Here is a 16,987-nt window from a genome sequence, read left to right as displayed (position 1 = left end):
ACATCTTAAAAAAGCTGATCAGCAGAAGGAAGCATAAAGTGCTCCAAAATTTCTTGGAAAACGGGTGCAGTGACTTTGGTTTTCAAGAAACACAATGGACCAACAACAGCAGATGACATTGCACCCCAAATCATCACAGACTGTGGAAACTTAACACTGGACTTCAAGCAACTTGGTGTAATGATAGATCACAGGAAACGTGAGATCCAATAGCAGTGTGTTTTAATGGGTAATCCAAAAATCAATATCCAAACAGGCAAGAGGTCATAACAATAAAATCAGTCCAGAAACAAAACAAACAAGAAACTAGAAACTACAAGGGGCCGCGAGAAAACTAGGTGACAGAAAAACAAGGACTCCATGAAAATAGAATGAGAAAGACTGGTATATATAGACAGGATAACGAAGGAAGTGGAGACAGCTGCAATTAAAGGGTTAGTTCACCCAGATAGCAAATTTATGTAATTAATAACTTACCCTCATGTTGTTTCAAACCCGTAAAACCTCTTCCGGTTCGCGAAAGAATCATTCAGTTCACCAAATCGAACTGAATCGTTTTAAATGGTTCGCATCTCTAATAAGCATTAATCCACAAATGACTTAAGCTGTTAACTTGTTTAATGTGGCTGACACTCCCTCTGAGTTAAAACAAACCAATATCTTGGAGTAATTCATGTACTCAAACAGTACACTGACTGAACTGCTGTGAAGAGAGAACTGAAGATGAACACCGAGCCGAGCCAGATAACGAACAAAACATTGACTCGTTCTCGAGTCAAGAACTGTTTCTGTCAGACGCGTCCGATTCGTGAACCGAGGAGCTGATGATACTGCGCATGTGTGATTCAGCGTGAAGCAGACCGACACACTGAACTGATTCTTTTGGTGATTGATTCTGAACTGATTCTGTGCTAGTGTTATGAGCGCGGGTAAACCGAAGGCTTGAATCAAGGGCAATCATCACAAATGACGCCATTATACGTCGAGCGCAAAAGAACCAGTGAACCGTTTTCTTCAATCCGGTTTATTGAATCGAACTGTCCGAAAGAACTACTGGTGATCCGAAAACCGATGCAACCGCTTCTTCACTCGTAAACGAGTCAGTCTATTGTTCGTTATCTGGCTCGGCTCGGTGTTCATCTTCAGTTCTCTCTTCACAGCAGTTCAGTCAGTGTACTGTTTGAGTACATGAATTACTCCGGGATATTGGTTTGTTTGAACTCAGAGGGAGTGTCAGCCACATTAAAAAAAAGTTAACAGCTTAAGTCATTTGTGGATTAATGCGTATTAGAGATGCGAACCGTTTAAAACGATTCAGTTCGATTTGGTGAACAGAATGATTCATTCACTAACCGGATATCCAGACTGCTTTGTTTTGAACGCTCTCTCACAACAGACACGGAAGAGAAGACAATGCTGAATAAAGTCGTCGTTTTTGCTATTTTTGCACCAAAATGTATTTTCAATGCTTCAAAAAATTCTAACCGACCCTCTGATGTCACATGGACTACTTTGATGATGTTTTTCTTACCTTTCTGGACATGGACAGTATACCGTACACACAGTTTCAATGGAGGGACTGAGAGCTCTCGGACTAAATCTAAAATATCTTAAACTGTGTTCCAAAAATAAACGGAGGTTTTACGGGTTTGAATCAACATGAGGGTAAGTTATTAATTAAATAAATTTGCTATCTGGGTGAACTAACCCTTTAACTGTGATGAAGAGACAAAGCTATGTGGGAAATGTAGTGCCTGCGGTGAGGTGACTATGGGGAAGTGAGACCACTAGTGGACACCCAGGGAAACACAGACCAGACACCGTGACACTTGGGCTATGAGCTTATCCACCCTTCCTCCAGACTCTATTGTTTTTGTTGAGATTGTTTTGAATTGGTGGTTTTTGTTAAACGTGAGCCAAAATCATCACAATTAAAAGAACCGAAGACTTAAACTACTTCAGTCTGTCTGCATTGAATTTATTTAATAGCCTACACGAGTTTCACAATTTGAGTTGAATTACTGAAATAAATGAACTTTTCCACGACATTCTAATTTATTGAGATGCACCTGTGCATGTGAATGAAAGAGGGTTTCAGTGTTTAAAGGTGTTTTATACTCTGTAGGTAGATGTCACATGGTTCTATATGAACTGCCTGGTGGACACCTGTGGCTGCAACCGTGGAGGAGACTGTGAGTGTTTCTGCACCAGTGTTGCAGCATATGCTCACCGCTGCTGCCAAAAGGGCATCACCATTGATTGGCGCTCCCCCTCTCTCTGCCGTGAGTGACACCATATTCCTATAAGATGAGTCAATCATTGTAATAATAACCAACAACTGAATATATAACAGTGAAAACATATATTCCTTTGAAAGACAATGATAGTCCAGAGGAACTGAGTGATCTGTATTACAGTTTTTTATCACATGGTTGGTTTATGTGGTACTGTATAATGAGTAATACAATCTGCTTTTTCTTACAGCTTATGACTGTGAATACTACAACAAAGGTACATCTGTAGTTTTTTGATAACAATGACATTTGCACATATGTATATATGTGTATGTGTACATATATAATTTTGACAATTGTGTATGTGGGAATGCACATCTGCATAGCTTTAGGGAAAGGGCCACTGAAGCTGTTGACCTACAAAGAGAGAGGAACAATGTTGGCAGCCAATAAGACAAGTGGACTAGTGTTCCCAAAAAGAGAAATGACCAGTACTGATGAGATCCTGATGTTGTTCATGATGATGCCAGGCATCAGCAAAACCAGACCACATGGTCAGTCTGACATAAACACACAATCAACATATAAAAATGTGACTTTTATGAACAAAAATCAAAATATTTTGTAGCACAAACCATCCACTTTAGATCTGTTGTTCTATGTATATTCTGTATGTGTTTTTTTTTTTTCTTTTTTCTTTTTTAATGAGTATGTTGTTAATGCTACAGACACATCTTTGGTGTCATTTGAAGTGGCAGACAGACCCAACTACTACTTAAAAGCAGAGCGCAGTGGTCAGCTGAGGCTGCAGAAGTGGGAAGAAACTGAGGCATTCTGGGATTCAGCTACATTTATTCTTCATAGAGACACCTGGATCTCAGGCTTTGATTCGCTTGAGTCCCTGGCAAAGCCAGGGTTTTTTCTGCATTTCATGCTGTCTAGACTCCAACTCCTGAAATACAGTCACTCAGATCGCTACCGCCGAGCTACTCTATTCAAACTGACAGGTCAGCATGTGGCTACATATTTGTACAAACTTGCTCATAATCACACAGAAATATTACACAGAAATATCCTTTTTTTTCTACATATTCACTGTATTTGATGTCAAATCATTTTATATTTTTAAATGTTTAAAATTAATTTTAAATAAGTATTTTTTTTAATCATTTTCAAAGTTTTTAAATTGCTTGTTTTATTTTTGTGATTTATTTTTCCTTCATGATTATTTTACTTTCTTTTATGTAAAGCACTTTGAATTACCATTGTGTACGAAATGTGCTATATAAATAAACTTGCCTTGCCTAAATCACTACTTTTACTACAGGAGCCATACCACACTATCCAATAGGTCCTCGATGTCAGTGGCGGTATGAATCATGTGTGAGTCCGTGCTTCAGGACATGCAGTGACCCATCAAGTCTGAGCTGTGCCAGTATCCTGAAGTAAGAGCACACAGATTCATGCATGCAAACATGCACACATTCGTTTTCTGCAAATATCTACGTAAGTGTAAATGTATAAATTGCGTAAATATATGGCTGATATGCACCTTTCTGTAGGGTTGAGGGATGCCTGCCTCAGTGTCCAAGTCACATGGTTCTAGATGAGGTCACTCACAGATGTGTCTTTATGGAGGACTGTAAGCTACTGTTTGTGCTACTTCTATCACTAATGCTGGTGTAAAATAAAATCACTGACCATTTTTGTTTTAATGATGTTACCTTCCAGTTACAACTTTGTAAATGCCATTTCAACCAGTGCTAATGCTAGCAATCTTTGAGAAAAAAACATTTCTTAACACTAGTTGTAAATGGAGCAATTTAAAAATAATTTTGTTGTTTGTCTTTTTATTTCCATAGTAAAGCTAAGCTCCAGTTAAGATAGCTTAACATAACACAATTAGCTAAATCAGTTTAAATTTGATATTTTGCGCAGTGTCTAATAAATATCATGTTTGTGTTTAGGCATTAAGCCTGCTGTTGTTCCTCTGTTCACGCTACCCAGTACTGCAATATCATCAACGTCCTTCTCTGAGCATTCCACCTTGAGCAGTCCAGTGGTTTCAATATCACTCACTTCTTCAACAGTGTCAGGGTCTAGCACCACTGCTTTCACACCTACAGCACACATGCCAAGCACTGCCAAGCTTACATCTTCTCCTATCAGACCTGGAGTGGTGGAAACCATTACCACATTAACAACATCCACTTCCTCTCCAAGTCCACTGGCTTCTACTGAGAGAACCACTAAAGCATCAAGCAGCACCCACAGTTCCACTTCCGCCACCACACTGCACACTAGCCCAATGTCTATCTCAGAAACTCTCTCAGGCACCTCTACAACAAGTAAGCCAACAGAGTCTTTGACACTTCTCACAGGTACCACAACTATCCCCTCACCTTCTACTTTTAGTCCTGTTCTGTCGTCTACCTCAAGTAAAGAGCCGACCAGAGTAAGCACTCTACCTGCACTTCCAGTCTCAACTAACATAAGTTCCACAGAAGCCACTTCCCCAACAGTCAAAGTGTCCTCTCCTCTTACCTCTAGTACTGAGACCCCCAGAGTCTCAGATGCCTTTATATCTACTGAAAAGACCACATTGCCCTCTGTGACTTCAAATGGCAGTACACAGTTTTCTGTTGAAACCATCAGCATGACAAAGTCCACCTCACCATCGACCACAACGCCTATGTTAGAATTGAATACCTCTGTCACCACAGAAAAATTGACCTTTCCATCATCTTTACACACTGTGAAGACCCCTGGGAGCACCTCTGTAACCCAGAAACCTTTGGACATCACTACCATTTCCACTTCCCCTACACATACTGAAGCATCAACCACTCACATTTCAGTAAAATCCACAAGTTCTGCTTTTCCAATACCACCTTCAGCTCAAACAACACATTTTATTCCTTCAGCATCAACCTCAGAGCAACCCGAAACTTCAAAATCAACAGTGTCTGTTTCCACAGCTGCTCCAACAACCTTTTTCACCACAGTGTCCTCCCAAACTGCATTTGTGCCAACAGAAACTACAGCAAAAACAACCTATCAACCAACATCTGTTATATATCCTTATCCTGATGTTCCAACAACCGATGAAACATTACAGACAGATTGGAGAGGGATCCAAACCACATCAACTCCATCACCAGAAACAACCCAAACCACTACCAGGATAGCAGAGACACCACTTACCACCTACACCACCATTCCATTCACCTCAGCACCTACAGAAGACACATCAACCCTGCTCACATCACATGTGTCACCTACTGACAAAACAACTTTTACTATGCTGAGCCCTACAGAGTCTCACTGGAGTTTAGTTTCCACCACTGCTCTCCTTTCAGACAAAGTCAGCACATCATCAGTTCATCCTCCTTATTCTATGACAACTATGACCCCCTCATCTGAACTGCCTGAGATTTCTCCAGCTTCACTATCCATACTTACAATGGCAACATCAGTATCTGAAGCCCCGACAAAAACCACAGAAACAACCATCACTTCTGAGAAACCTCTGCTAACGTCTTCTGCAGCTGAGATGGAGATTGTTTCTACAAGTGAAACATCTACAGCTGGACCTTGGAGTGTACGTTCTGTCACGGAGACAACTAGGGTTCCTCTTGACACAGATAGAGCTGTGCTGTTAACTGCTGCGACAACTCAGACACCAGCACTGGTCCATGAGACCTCCAGCACCTTTACTTCCACAATGACTTCGAAATTCACAACCCGTGTCACCCCAGTCCTGACCTCACAGGTGGCTGTGGTTACCACACTGCGAGAAACTGCACGGATTGTGGCCACAACCAGCATATCACTTCCAACTAGGAATGCAACGACACTGACAACACCGGCATACACTTATACCGATAAAGTGACCACTGTTTCCACAGATACTTCTAGTATCCCTATTGCTGCTTCTAGCACACATAGTCCTGACACCACTGAATACACCTTTGGATTTACAGAGTACACCACTGAATCTGGTCAGACCACAACACTGCAATCATCAACTGGAACAACTCCAGTGCCTAGTGTGGCATCAGTTGCTACACAGACTACCATTTCAACACAGCCCCCTACTTCCTCTGTTGTCACTGAGAGTAGTCCCATAACCAGTACAAGGGCCTCTACTGAGCGCCCTCTGGTGGATAAACACACCACAGTCACAGCCATGGCACCTGCTCCAGACACTGCCCAAACAACACTGAGTTCATCTGTGATGACCAGTCTCCCCTACACGACAGAAACAGAGCACTGGATGACGAGCCAGACACATACAGTTTTAAAAACTACTGCTCTTGAGCCAAGCAGAGTATGCACTGTAAGTCAATTATAAAATACTCTTAAATAGCATGTGTGTGTGTATATATACAGTTGTGGCCAAAAGTTTTGAGAATTATATAAATATTGGAAATTGGAAAAGTTGCTGCTTAAGTTTTTATAATAGCAATTTGCATATACTCCAGAATGTTATGAAGAGTGATCAGATGAATTGCATAGTCTTTCTTTGCCATGAAAAATTAAGTTAATCCCAAAAAAACCTTTCCACTGCATTTCATTGCTGCCATTAAAGGACCTGCTGAGATCATTTCAGTAATCGTCTTGTTAACTCAGGTGAGAATGTTGATGAGCACAAGGCTGGAGATCATTATGTCAGGCTGATTGGGTTAGAATGGCAGACTTGACATGTTAAAAGGAGGGTGATGCTTGAAATCATTGTTCTTCCATTAACCATGGTGACCTGCAAAGAAACGCGTGCAGCCATCATTGCGTTGCATAAAAATGGCTTCACAGGCAAGGATATTGTGGGTTCTAAGATTGCACCTAAATCAACAATTTATAGGATCATCAAGAACTTCAAGGAAAGAGGTTCAATTCTTGTAAAGAAGGCTTCAGGGTGTCCAAGAAAGTCCAGCAAGCGCCAGGATCGTCTCCTAAAGAGGATTCAGCTGCGGGGTCGGAGTGCCACCAGTGCAGAGCTTGCTCAGGAATGGCAGCAGACAGGTGTGAGCGCATCTACACGCACAGTGAGGCGAAGACTTTTGGAAGATGGCCTGGTGTCAAGAAGGGCAGCAAAGAAGCCACTTCGGATTGATCTTCTGCAAAAAGTATAGTGAATGGACTGCTGAGGACTGGGGCAAAGTCATATTCTCATAAGCCCCTCATAAGTCATAAGCCCCTTTCCGATTATTTGGGGCATCTGGAAAAAGGCTTGTCCGGAGAAGAAAAGGTGAGCGCTACCATCAGTCCTGTGTCATGCCAACAGTAAAGCATCCTGACACCATTCATGTGTGGGGTTGCTTCTCATCCAAGGGAGTGGGCTCACTCACAATTCTGCCCAAAAACACAGCCATGAATAAAGAATGGTACCAAAACACCCTCCAACAGCAACTTCTTCCAACAATCCAACAACAGTTGGTGAAGAACAATGCATTTTCCAGCACGATGGAGCACCGTGCCATAAGGCAAAAGTGATAACTAAGTGGCTCGGGGACCAGAATGTTGAAATTTTGGGTCCATGGCCTTGAAACTCCCCAGATCTTAATCCCATTGAGAACTTGTGGTCAATCCTCAAGAGGCGTGTGGACAAACAAAAACCCACTAATTCTGACAAACTCCAAGAAGTGATTATGAAAGAATGGGTTGCTATCAGTCAGGATTTGGCCCAGAAGTTGATTGAGAGCATGCCCAGTTGAATTGCAGAGGTCCTGGAAAAGAAGGGCCAACACTGCAAATACTGACTCTTTGCATAAATGTCAGGTAATTGTCGATAAAAGCCTTTGAAACGTATGAAGTGCTTGTAATTATATTTCAGTACATCACAGAAACAACTGAAACAAAGATCTAAAAGTTCTTCAAACTTTTTGAAAACTAAAATGTATGTAATTCTCAAAACTTTTGACCACGACTGTATATATATATATATATATATATATATATATATATATATAATTTGTAACATTTTGTATAACAAAAGTCAGTTATTAAACACTAAACTAAATAATGTGTTTGTGTGTGTGTAGTCTCCATATACAGAGGTAGTGGATGAATGTACAAAGCTTATTTGTGTCAGTGGCCAGTTGCTCCTCTTCAATAAGTCTCAGAGCTGTCCATATGATGCTACACCTCCAAACTGTGGTCTACTTGGCTTTGCTGTACTGGTCAATGGTGATAAGTGTTGTCCACGATGGGACTGTCCATGTGAGGAACACCTGCATTACACACATTACTTTGATCTTTTCTATTCTGTCGTTTGTTCGACTATTGAATGTTTATTAAGATACATTTAATTTTTCATGTAGGTCATTGTTCAGTGTTTCCAGATCTTAATCTGATCACATTTGATGGGAAAAGTGTTGCAATTTATAAAGCTGCTTTATATGTGGTGACTCAGCTTCCCAATGAGACGGTTAGCATCTTGGTGCAAGAGTGTTCTGGACCAGATGACACTGTAAGATAAGCACAACTCTGTTGTTTTGCCTAACTTCAGGATAGCTCTTCACAACTCAAGTGATATATTCTATTGATTCCAGCTTGTGTGGAACTTTACCAGTTTGTGTCTGGCAGCTTTAAACATTACTCACAAATCCAATGAAGTGCTCATCAATCGTTTGCAGAGACATGTGAGTATCCATCTGTTTGCAATTCTTGGAATTTGCTGCAACTTCTGTAGTGGTAATGGATAATAAAAAAAAAGAGAGAGATTTGAATAAACCTGGACAATTATTATTCCAGCCTGGCAGATTTACATGATTGAAAGAAGTTCAGAAATACAATGGGTTGTTTTTCCAGCTATATGTGAACTCCAGGTACACAAAGCCACGTTTTAAGAAGTTTGGTTTTGAGATTCTGGACACAGGAAACATGTATCTAATCCGAAGCCCGGCTGGTCTGAAGATCCAGTGGTTCCACTCTACAGGCATGATGGTGATTGAAATGGACAGCTATAACAACAGACTCCCCACAGTGGGCTTGTGTGGTACGAAGCTATTAACCACAGATTATATGTACTGTAAAAATGATTGTGTCATATTTTAATGCCATCTACTTCCTTCATGTTCCTCACTCTCCTTCTCTCTCATCTTTTTCTTTGTCACCCTGTCCAGGTAGTTGTGATGGTAATCCTCTGAATGATCTGACTCTATCTAACGGTACAGTTGTGTCTGAGCAAGAGGATCCGGCCGTGTACATCGATAGCTGGCAGATTCCCAATACCACCAGCTACATCAGTCACAGCAGACGGAGGGAGGCCAACTGCACCACGGGTGACTGCTCCCAATGCATGAGCATGCTGAGCAACCGTACCTTCACCATCTGCCATCCTTACGTACGGCACACAACATGCACATCCCACCAATACCAAACCTGCAACCACACCTGTGATTATGCACTACATTTCCTGAATGTTTTTTTTTTTTGTATTGCAGGTCCCTCCAGCAATTTTCTGTGAGATATGGGTGAGAGATGTGGAGTATGTAAATAATCCATGTGTTGCTTTGGCCGCTTATGCTGCTTCCTGCCACAAATTCAACATCTGCATGGAATGGAGGAGCTCTGATTTCTGCCGTATGTAGTTATCTAGGCATACCAACACAACTTTAAGTAACAATGCTTTCCGCAGCAGTGTATGGTGTTATGTGCCATTTATCTGTGTTTTGTGTGGTGTGTTTTCTAATAGTAGTATGTTTTCCTGTGTAGCATTCATGTGCCCAGAAAATCTGCAGTACCAAGCATGTCTGCCTGCTTGCACTGCCCCATCCTGCCCAAACCAAGAGTTTGAGTTTGTCCCAGAGCAATGTACAAGCCTTTCAGAGGGCTGTGTGTGTCCAGAGGGAACTCTATTACACCGGCCCTATTCAGCCCTATGCATTCCACCCAGCAAGTGTGGTATGTCCCTTGTTTGTCTCTCTCTCTTTTTTAAGGCGTTTAACCCTTGTTATGAATTTATTTGTGTTATGATATGTGTTTGCAGCATGTACTGATAGTTTTGGAACCCCACGTGCACTTGGGGAGGTTTGGAAAGCCTCGCTGGACGGCTGCTGCATGTATAAGTGTGAGAACGACAGCATAGTGCCGGTGGAGTATAACTGCAGTAATATCCCTCAGCCAGTCTGTGTGCGTACAGGAGAGATCCCTGTCAGCCTTGCAGATGACAGCAGCTGCTGCCCTCACAAAGCCTGTGGTCTGTTACACAATCATTTCACACATAACTTTAGTAGGGCTGGGCAGAATGATTGAAAACTTTTAAAAATGTACTGGGCTTACATCCATCAAGTTTTAATTTTTAATTTTTTATTTTTTTATTTAGCATTTAATTCACCAGATTTTTTTTTTTTAATAGACATCATTACATGGTGATGGAATTTATAATACATTCTGGAGTTGGATTTCCAGTCAAATGACTAATCCAAAACTAAATTTGGCATTGTACATGTTAATGTACTGTAAATAACTCATGTATTAATGCAACTCATATTGATTTATATAACTAATATATTATGTGACCATTATGTAATTAGTTCAGATGCTTTGGGAAATTGTTTAATTCATGCTTAATGTTTTGTGACAGTTTGTAATCAGAGTTTGTGTGCGGCGGCTCCTACCGATTGTAAATATGGGGAGAAGCTGGTTTCGTATTATAGGCAGGATTCCTGCTGTCCAGAATATTCATGTGGTGAGTTTGGACATATGTTTTGTCTTAGCTTGTGTGTCGGAGTCTGTATATCTGTCCATGCATACAGGATCGAGTTTGTTTATTGTCTTTTTAGAGTGTGATCCTGATCAGTGTGTCTCGGACATTCCTGTGTGTCGCGAGGATCAGATATTGATCGCTACTCGTGCTGAAGGCAGCTGCTGTTTGGCACACATCTGCAGTAAGTCATTATGATTCAGGTTCAAATCATGTTGTTTCAATCCCATATGACTGATTTTCTTCTGTGGAATAAAAAGTGAGAATTTGTTAAGACTTGTACAGTAGAAATTAGATGTTATATAAATGTTGTTTTGACTTGTTCATTACATTCCAAGTCTTTAGAAGTCATGTTCTCTGAGTAAATAGTGGGCAACAGTTTGGGTAAATTCCCTAATTTAAAACTAATTTCCTCCCTATAATCATTATTTGATTTCGGCCTAACTAACCTTTGACAGGCATTTGTACTGCATTAATGTGTATAATGTAAATCTTTAGCACAATCTTTTAGCAAATACATTTGTGTGTGTGTGTTTATTATTGTGTTAGTGTGTGACAAATGTTCTGAGGCAGCTCCAGTGTGTCAAGATGGAGAATTGTTGATTGTGGACACAAACAGCACAGAGCGCTGCTGTCCAGTTTATCACTGCTGTGAGTACAAACATGTGATTAAACATTTCATTATTTACCATTTTTACTCCTAGTGGAAAATACAGCCAATAGAAGCAGTTGAGAAAATTGTGAGCTAACGCTTATATTAAACCAGTTACAGTAGAAGAATACAACAACAACAACCATTTCCACAGAAGAACAAGAAGCCTAAACCCGCATGTCACATAAAAACTGACAGCCCTGAAGCTCCACGAAATGAAATATCTTCAAAACACCACATTAGTTGAGGAAGGGAAGTGTTATTGTAACTGTGTTGTGTGTATATGTATGCAGTGTGTGAGACGTCTCGATGCTTAGACATCACATGTCCATTCGGCATGGCAGTAGTTTCCACAAGGATTCAAGATCAGTGTTGTCCATTACAGACATGTGGTAAGACCTTCAACCTAATAATAATGTTTAGAACTATTTACTGTGCATTAGACTGTCTTTTTTCAAATTATATCAGTGTGAGGGTGAGTGTGTCAGTACTGTTAATGTATATTGCTCTGTGTTTGTGTGTGTCTGTCTGTGAATGTGTGTTAAAGAAACAGAATTCAGATCTATATTAAGTGTATGTTTCTGAAAAAGACTAAAGCTCCTCATTCTCTCTTAGAATGTGCATGTGAGAAAAACCTTCGTCCTAAATGTGCTCTGGTGAGTGTCCATAAATAACTGTATCCAAATGACCATGTACTTTTCCGCACATTTATTCTTCCATTATTTGTGTCTGATAATGCTCTTTTTTTGACTGGTTGGTTCATATCTGATATCAGATGAATTGTGTTTTAGGGGGAAAGTATGCAGTTAGACAGAGCATTTCTGTCTGATCCTGAGAACCGCTGTGCCTGCAAACGATTCATTTGTGGTGAGAACACACATCTGTTTGAAATGCTCTGAAAATACCTAGGTTATATATATATATATATATATATATATATATATATGTGTGTGTAATTTTTTTTTAAATATGTGTGCATTTCTATGTGTGTGTACTTCTAGTGAGAGAGGCAGTGTGTGTGGATGGTGAGCGGGGAGTGATGCGGCCGGGGCAGACACTGGTCGAGCGCCGTGATCAGGATGTGTGTTACACCACACACTGCACACACACACTGGACTCTGCCACAGGTTTCTATCTCCTTAAAGCCACTGGCACTAACTGCACTGCACACTGCCAGCCCGTGAGTATTTGAAATGCAAAAAGACACACACAAGCCAAACACAAAATACCTCCTAACTGTGTTACGTGTTCTACAGAACCAGATCTACATCCCTCCTAAAGACCCCAGCAGCTGCTGTGGTGTGTGTAAGAACATTTCTTGCCTGACCCGGAGTGAGAATGGATCTGTAATTATGTACAAGGTGATGTTCAACAAATGCTCGTGTTCTCCTCCACTCAAAAGCTGCACAGAAAAAACTACCGATCTACCAATAATCTTTAAAATAGTTTTTGTTGCTTAATATTTGTTTTTTGGAAAACATAAGGATTCTTTGATGAAAGTTTAAATATATATATATATATATATATATATATATATATGTGTGTGTGTGTGTATGTATGTATGTTGTATTGAAGCCCAAATTAATAGTTTTTTAAATCTCTCATTTTCGAAGGACTCTCTGAAGGACTTTTTTCCTATAGGGGTCTGTTCTGCAGTGATGTGAACGTATTTTCTGTGTTCTCCTCTCCAGCCAGGGCGCAGCTGGGTGTCTGACTGCATGCGCTATGACTGTACAGATACTATGTCAGGACCTGTGCTCGTCTCCCACCCTTACAGCTGTCCGTCCTTCAACGAAACTGAGTGCATGAAGGTGAATTCTCTCTCTTTGATAAACATAAACCTAAATAATACATCATGGTACAGGTAAGATACACACAAACATATGTAAGTGACAGAGATGCACTATATAAAACTAATACATAATCACATTTCTGAGACAATGCTGTTCTTGATTCAGTGATGGTTACATACTTTCATTGACAGCTCCCTTCATGACAGAAGATATGAAACAATAATAAGTAACAAAAAGTTTGCAAACTGCTTATAGCTAGTCATTAAATATACTACTGCTAAAAAAAAAAAAAAGGTCCTTTCTTTTTGACCCCAACTACATTTTTCAAAATGTTCACCTTGTGTTAGATTGGGGGCACCACTGTGAGTTACATGGATGGGTGCTGCAAGACATGTGAGTACAGAAGTTACACTCCTTTGTTCAATTCTGCTCTTGTTTTAACAAAAAACATGGGTAATATTATAATTTAAAAGATTCATCTGTTTCTTTCACAAGTTGTTTTCACTCAATATCTATGAATGAAAACAAGAGACATGGCACAGGACTTTTGTTCTGTACCAGCAAGGTAAAGAGCAAAATTCATAAACCTAAACATAAAAACAATAAATCCTGGGAAACAATCGAGAATTCACTTTTTCACACAAAAGAAAAGTAAAAGCACTGACATGCACCACAACAGCAAAAAGTTCATTTGTTGCATCGGGCTGAGTGTGACGTTCTGTAACAATCTCTCCAGGCGCTGCGAGCTCCCTGTTCCCCTTCACTGTTAGCCCTTTGAAACCCACAGTTAGCACAAACTGTGAACAAGGTACCTGATATTATCATCAGACCTCAAGGCTCGCCATCACCATTGTTGATTTCCAACAATGTACTCCCCCATTCAAACAATACAGGACTCTCAACAGATTCGAATTTAACTGCTCATTGAAGTCATTTATTCCTCTAGTCACTTTTCTCCCAGACGTTTCTTGGAAGCAGCTAAATCTTTCCCCATTTCGCTCTGTCGGGCAGTGCATTGTTGATTGCCAACAATGTACTGTTGGTAGTGGCCTGTTAGAGAGTTTCTGTAGCTCTGCATGATTCAGAGTGTTTAGGTTGTAGCCTCTAGTCACATAGTATGTGTAGTTTGTAGTAATGGGGTGTTTGGTAATGTTTTGGGTGATATGGCAACATTATCAATACAAAGCATTTACATCTGTTGTCTCCTTGTAGTGCTGTTGCCTTTTCTGCCACATTACTCAAACCATTACAGCTTCTGCTCACTACTGACCTATACAGTACATTTTAGTGGAAAATCATTTGGGTCTTTTATTTTGTTTGTCTGTTTGTTTGTTTTTAATTTTGAGGTGGTGGAACGACTCTGATCTTGAGTACATTCAAGTAAATTCATGTCTCACTTATTTTCAGTAGATGAGTAGTTTTATAGTGATTACTTTTTTATCAGCTAAGTGGGGAAAGAATAGTATTTTTCCACTGTCAGTTATACATCACAAGGAAAAGTTGTTAAAATCTTGCAAAGTTAAAGTTAAAGCCTTCAATCTTAGAGGAGGATGAAAAAGGTGAACCATAAAATCTATTTTAAAAATTCTGTTTACCGTTCATACTATACATTTTTATAATTGGACTTTGAAAATTAATGTAACATAATCATCCTGCTATAAATTGCAGACACAAACTAGATTAAAATAGTCCATCGGGATTCATCTTAATGCACAAGGACATCATCTATATTCAGCTTTGTACTTTTCAGATAGATTACTTTGTTTCTTTTTTTTTTTTACAACGCTTTCTCAAATGAGCATTGTCTAATGCATTATCTAGCACGTGCTGATTACAAAGATTACTTTAAAACCTTAAGTCATCCAGTGATGTCACTTAAAGTGTTCTTGAGCAGTGCACTGTTGTCAATAACTTTTCTTCACCCAAACTGATGGTAAGCAATTCAATCTTTTAAAAATAATTTTAGCAACAGGAAATCAAGCAATTAACAAGCATATAAATGAGAATCTAATCCTAACATAGTGAGGGCAGAAGTTAGTATGTGTATTATTGAATTGAACTGTAACACAGGATGAAAAAGATCATTAATTGACTTCTCATGCTGTAGGTAAAGAGGACGGCAAGTCATGTCAGAAAGTGACAGTAAGGATGACAATTAGAAAGAATGATTGCCGTAGTAACAGACCGGTGAGTTCATTTCAGAATATACCTATTACAACCTGATTTGGTTGTAAACTGGCTTACAGGTCATGTTCATGTTCACAGGTTAACATAGTGTCATGTGATGGAAAGTGTCCATCTGCAAGTATTTACAACTACAACATCAACACGTATGCACGCTTCTGTAAGTGCTGCAGAGAGATGGGGCTGCAGCGGCGGTCAGTCCAGCTCTACTGCAGTGGAAACTCCACGTGGGTTAGTTACACCATACAGGAACCGACGGACTGTTCCTGCCAGTGGTCATAAACCAGAACAACGGAAAGTGTTACTTATCATTCAACTTGAACATTAAGGACCATCAAATCTGAAGTTTAAATATAGTGTTGTAAAATACAGTGCACATTATACTGTTTGTTCTATCAAAATTCTCAAATATTTCAGAAAATGTTATAAATTGTCTGGCTGCATGTTTGAAGTGTAAGGAATATAGAAGCATATGAATCCAACAGTGACAGTAATGATACTAGCTATGTGCTCCTGATCTGTATATATGGAATGCTACCACAGAGCCCACTGAAATAAAGATTTACTAGTCATATTTAGATGCTTTTCTACAGGTGATGTTACTGCTTAATGATCTGAATATTATGTGATTTGACATGTTATACAGCAATCACATGTTTATTGAATAATTGACCTTACGCTGTATTTTGAGCACTTTATTTATTTATTAATATATAATCGCTTCACTCAAAATACAAGACTTTATACACGTATGGTATGAATTATGCGGGGCTTTGATCTATGAAGCACTTCAGCTGATGCAGAATAATTGTTTCTCTTTGTAATCTGGTATAAATTATTGCAAAGTCAACGTAAAATTGCTTTATACAGTATGGCACATTTTAAGAACAGCTTTAGAATGTTTTTTCTTTTTTTGTGAGATTTATATACAGACATTAAACTGAATATGTGAAGTTCCTGTTTTTATATCTGTGTTCACAGTATTGCAGTGTTGCATCGATAAAATGTAAAGGGCGGTCATAATGAATACCTCTGTATAGACTAAAATATTTTATAATATTTTATAGAATTAAATATTCTACATGGAGCCCTCTTTACGTTCTTGGTTTTTGATTTTACCTGCTGAAAAAATGCTAAATACATAACATGCATAGGTTTTAATTGTGTACTATACTATATGTATATTTCCATTTTCAATTAAATCTTACACAAAACCCCCCTGCAGTTTCTATTTGTGTTTGAGTTTTAATCAGTGCATATTATATCAGACTTTTTACATTTTTCAAAACTGCAGTTTCAATGGTTTCTGGATGTGCTAGTAGGCATGGCTCGTGTTAGCTCCTGCTGGTGCACTTTTTCAACCAACATGTCAACTAGTATTTATTTTTGGAGGCTTCTTAAAGACGTTGTTTTCCTG

General features: G+C 39.4%; 1 protein-coding gene across 1 annotated transcript in view; it reads left to right on the top strand.

Moving 5' to 3' along the window:
- The window catches only part of otog (otogelin), a 54,801-nt gene extending 38,835 nt beyond the window's left edge, over nt 1-15,966 (top strand). The window contains exons 30-56 of the mRNA XM_059513215.1: nt 2,126-2,282; nt 2,485-2,511; nt 2,621-2,788; nt 2,963-3,241; nt 3,562-3,679; nt 3,797-3,876; nt 4,202-6,573; nt 8,276-8,453; nt 8,555-8,703; nt 8,786-8,875; nt 9,045-9,231; nt 9,359-9,579; nt 9,680-9,818; nt 9,951-10,139; nt 10,225-10,434; nt 10,822-10,926; nt 11,021-11,125; nt 11,491-11,592; nt 11,887-11,985; nt 12,209-12,249; nt 12,385-12,460; nt 12,595-12,773; nt 12,850-12,954; nt 13,285-13,404; nt 13,734-13,779; nt 15,494-15,573; nt 15,652-15,966. Coding sequence (XP_059369198.1) covers nt 2,126-2,282; nt 2,485-2,511; nt 2,621-2,788; nt 2,963-3,241; nt 3,562-3,679; nt 3,797-3,876; nt 4,202-6,573; nt 8,276-8,453; nt 8,555-8,703; nt 8,786-8,875; nt 9,045-9,231; nt 9,359-9,579; nt 9,680-9,818; nt 9,951-10,139; nt 10,225-10,434; nt 10,822-10,926; nt 11,021-11,125; nt 11,491-11,592; nt 11,887-11,985; nt 12,209-12,249; nt 12,385-12,460; nt 12,595-12,773; nt 12,850-12,954; nt 13,285-13,404; nt 13,734-13,779; nt 15,494-15,573; nt 15,652-15,852 — 5,823 coding nt within the window. The 3' untranslated portion in view covers nt 15,853-15,966. The remainder of the gene's footprint in view (nt 1-2,125; nt 2,283-2,484; nt 2,512-2,620; nt 2,789-2,962; nt 3,242-3,561; nt 3,680-3,796; nt 3,877-4,201; nt 6,574-8,275; nt 8,454-8,554; nt 8,704-8,785; nt 8,876-9,044; nt 9,232-9,358; nt 9,580-9,679; nt 9,819-9,950; nt 10,140-10,224; nt 10,435-10,821; nt 10,927-11,020; nt 11,126-11,490; nt 11,593-11,886; nt 11,986-12,208; nt 12,250-12,384; nt 12,461-12,594; nt 12,774-12,849; nt 12,955-13,284; nt 13,405-13,733; nt 13,780-15,493; nt 15,574-15,651) is intronic.
- Nucleotides 15,967-16,987: the final 1,021 nt, after the last annotated feature.

The sequence above is a fragment of the Carassius carassius genome, chromosome 2 (assembly GCF_963082965.1).
Source record: "Carassius carassius chromosome 2, fCarCar2.1, whole genome shotgun sequence".
Classification (NCBI taxonomy): domain Eukaryota; kingdom Metazoa; phylum Chordata; class Actinopteri; order Cypriniformes; family Cyprinidae; genus Carassius; species Carassius carassius.
The sequence above is the reverse complement of the archived record's forward strand: the minus strand, read 5'-3'. Positions and strand labels throughout refer to the sequence as shown.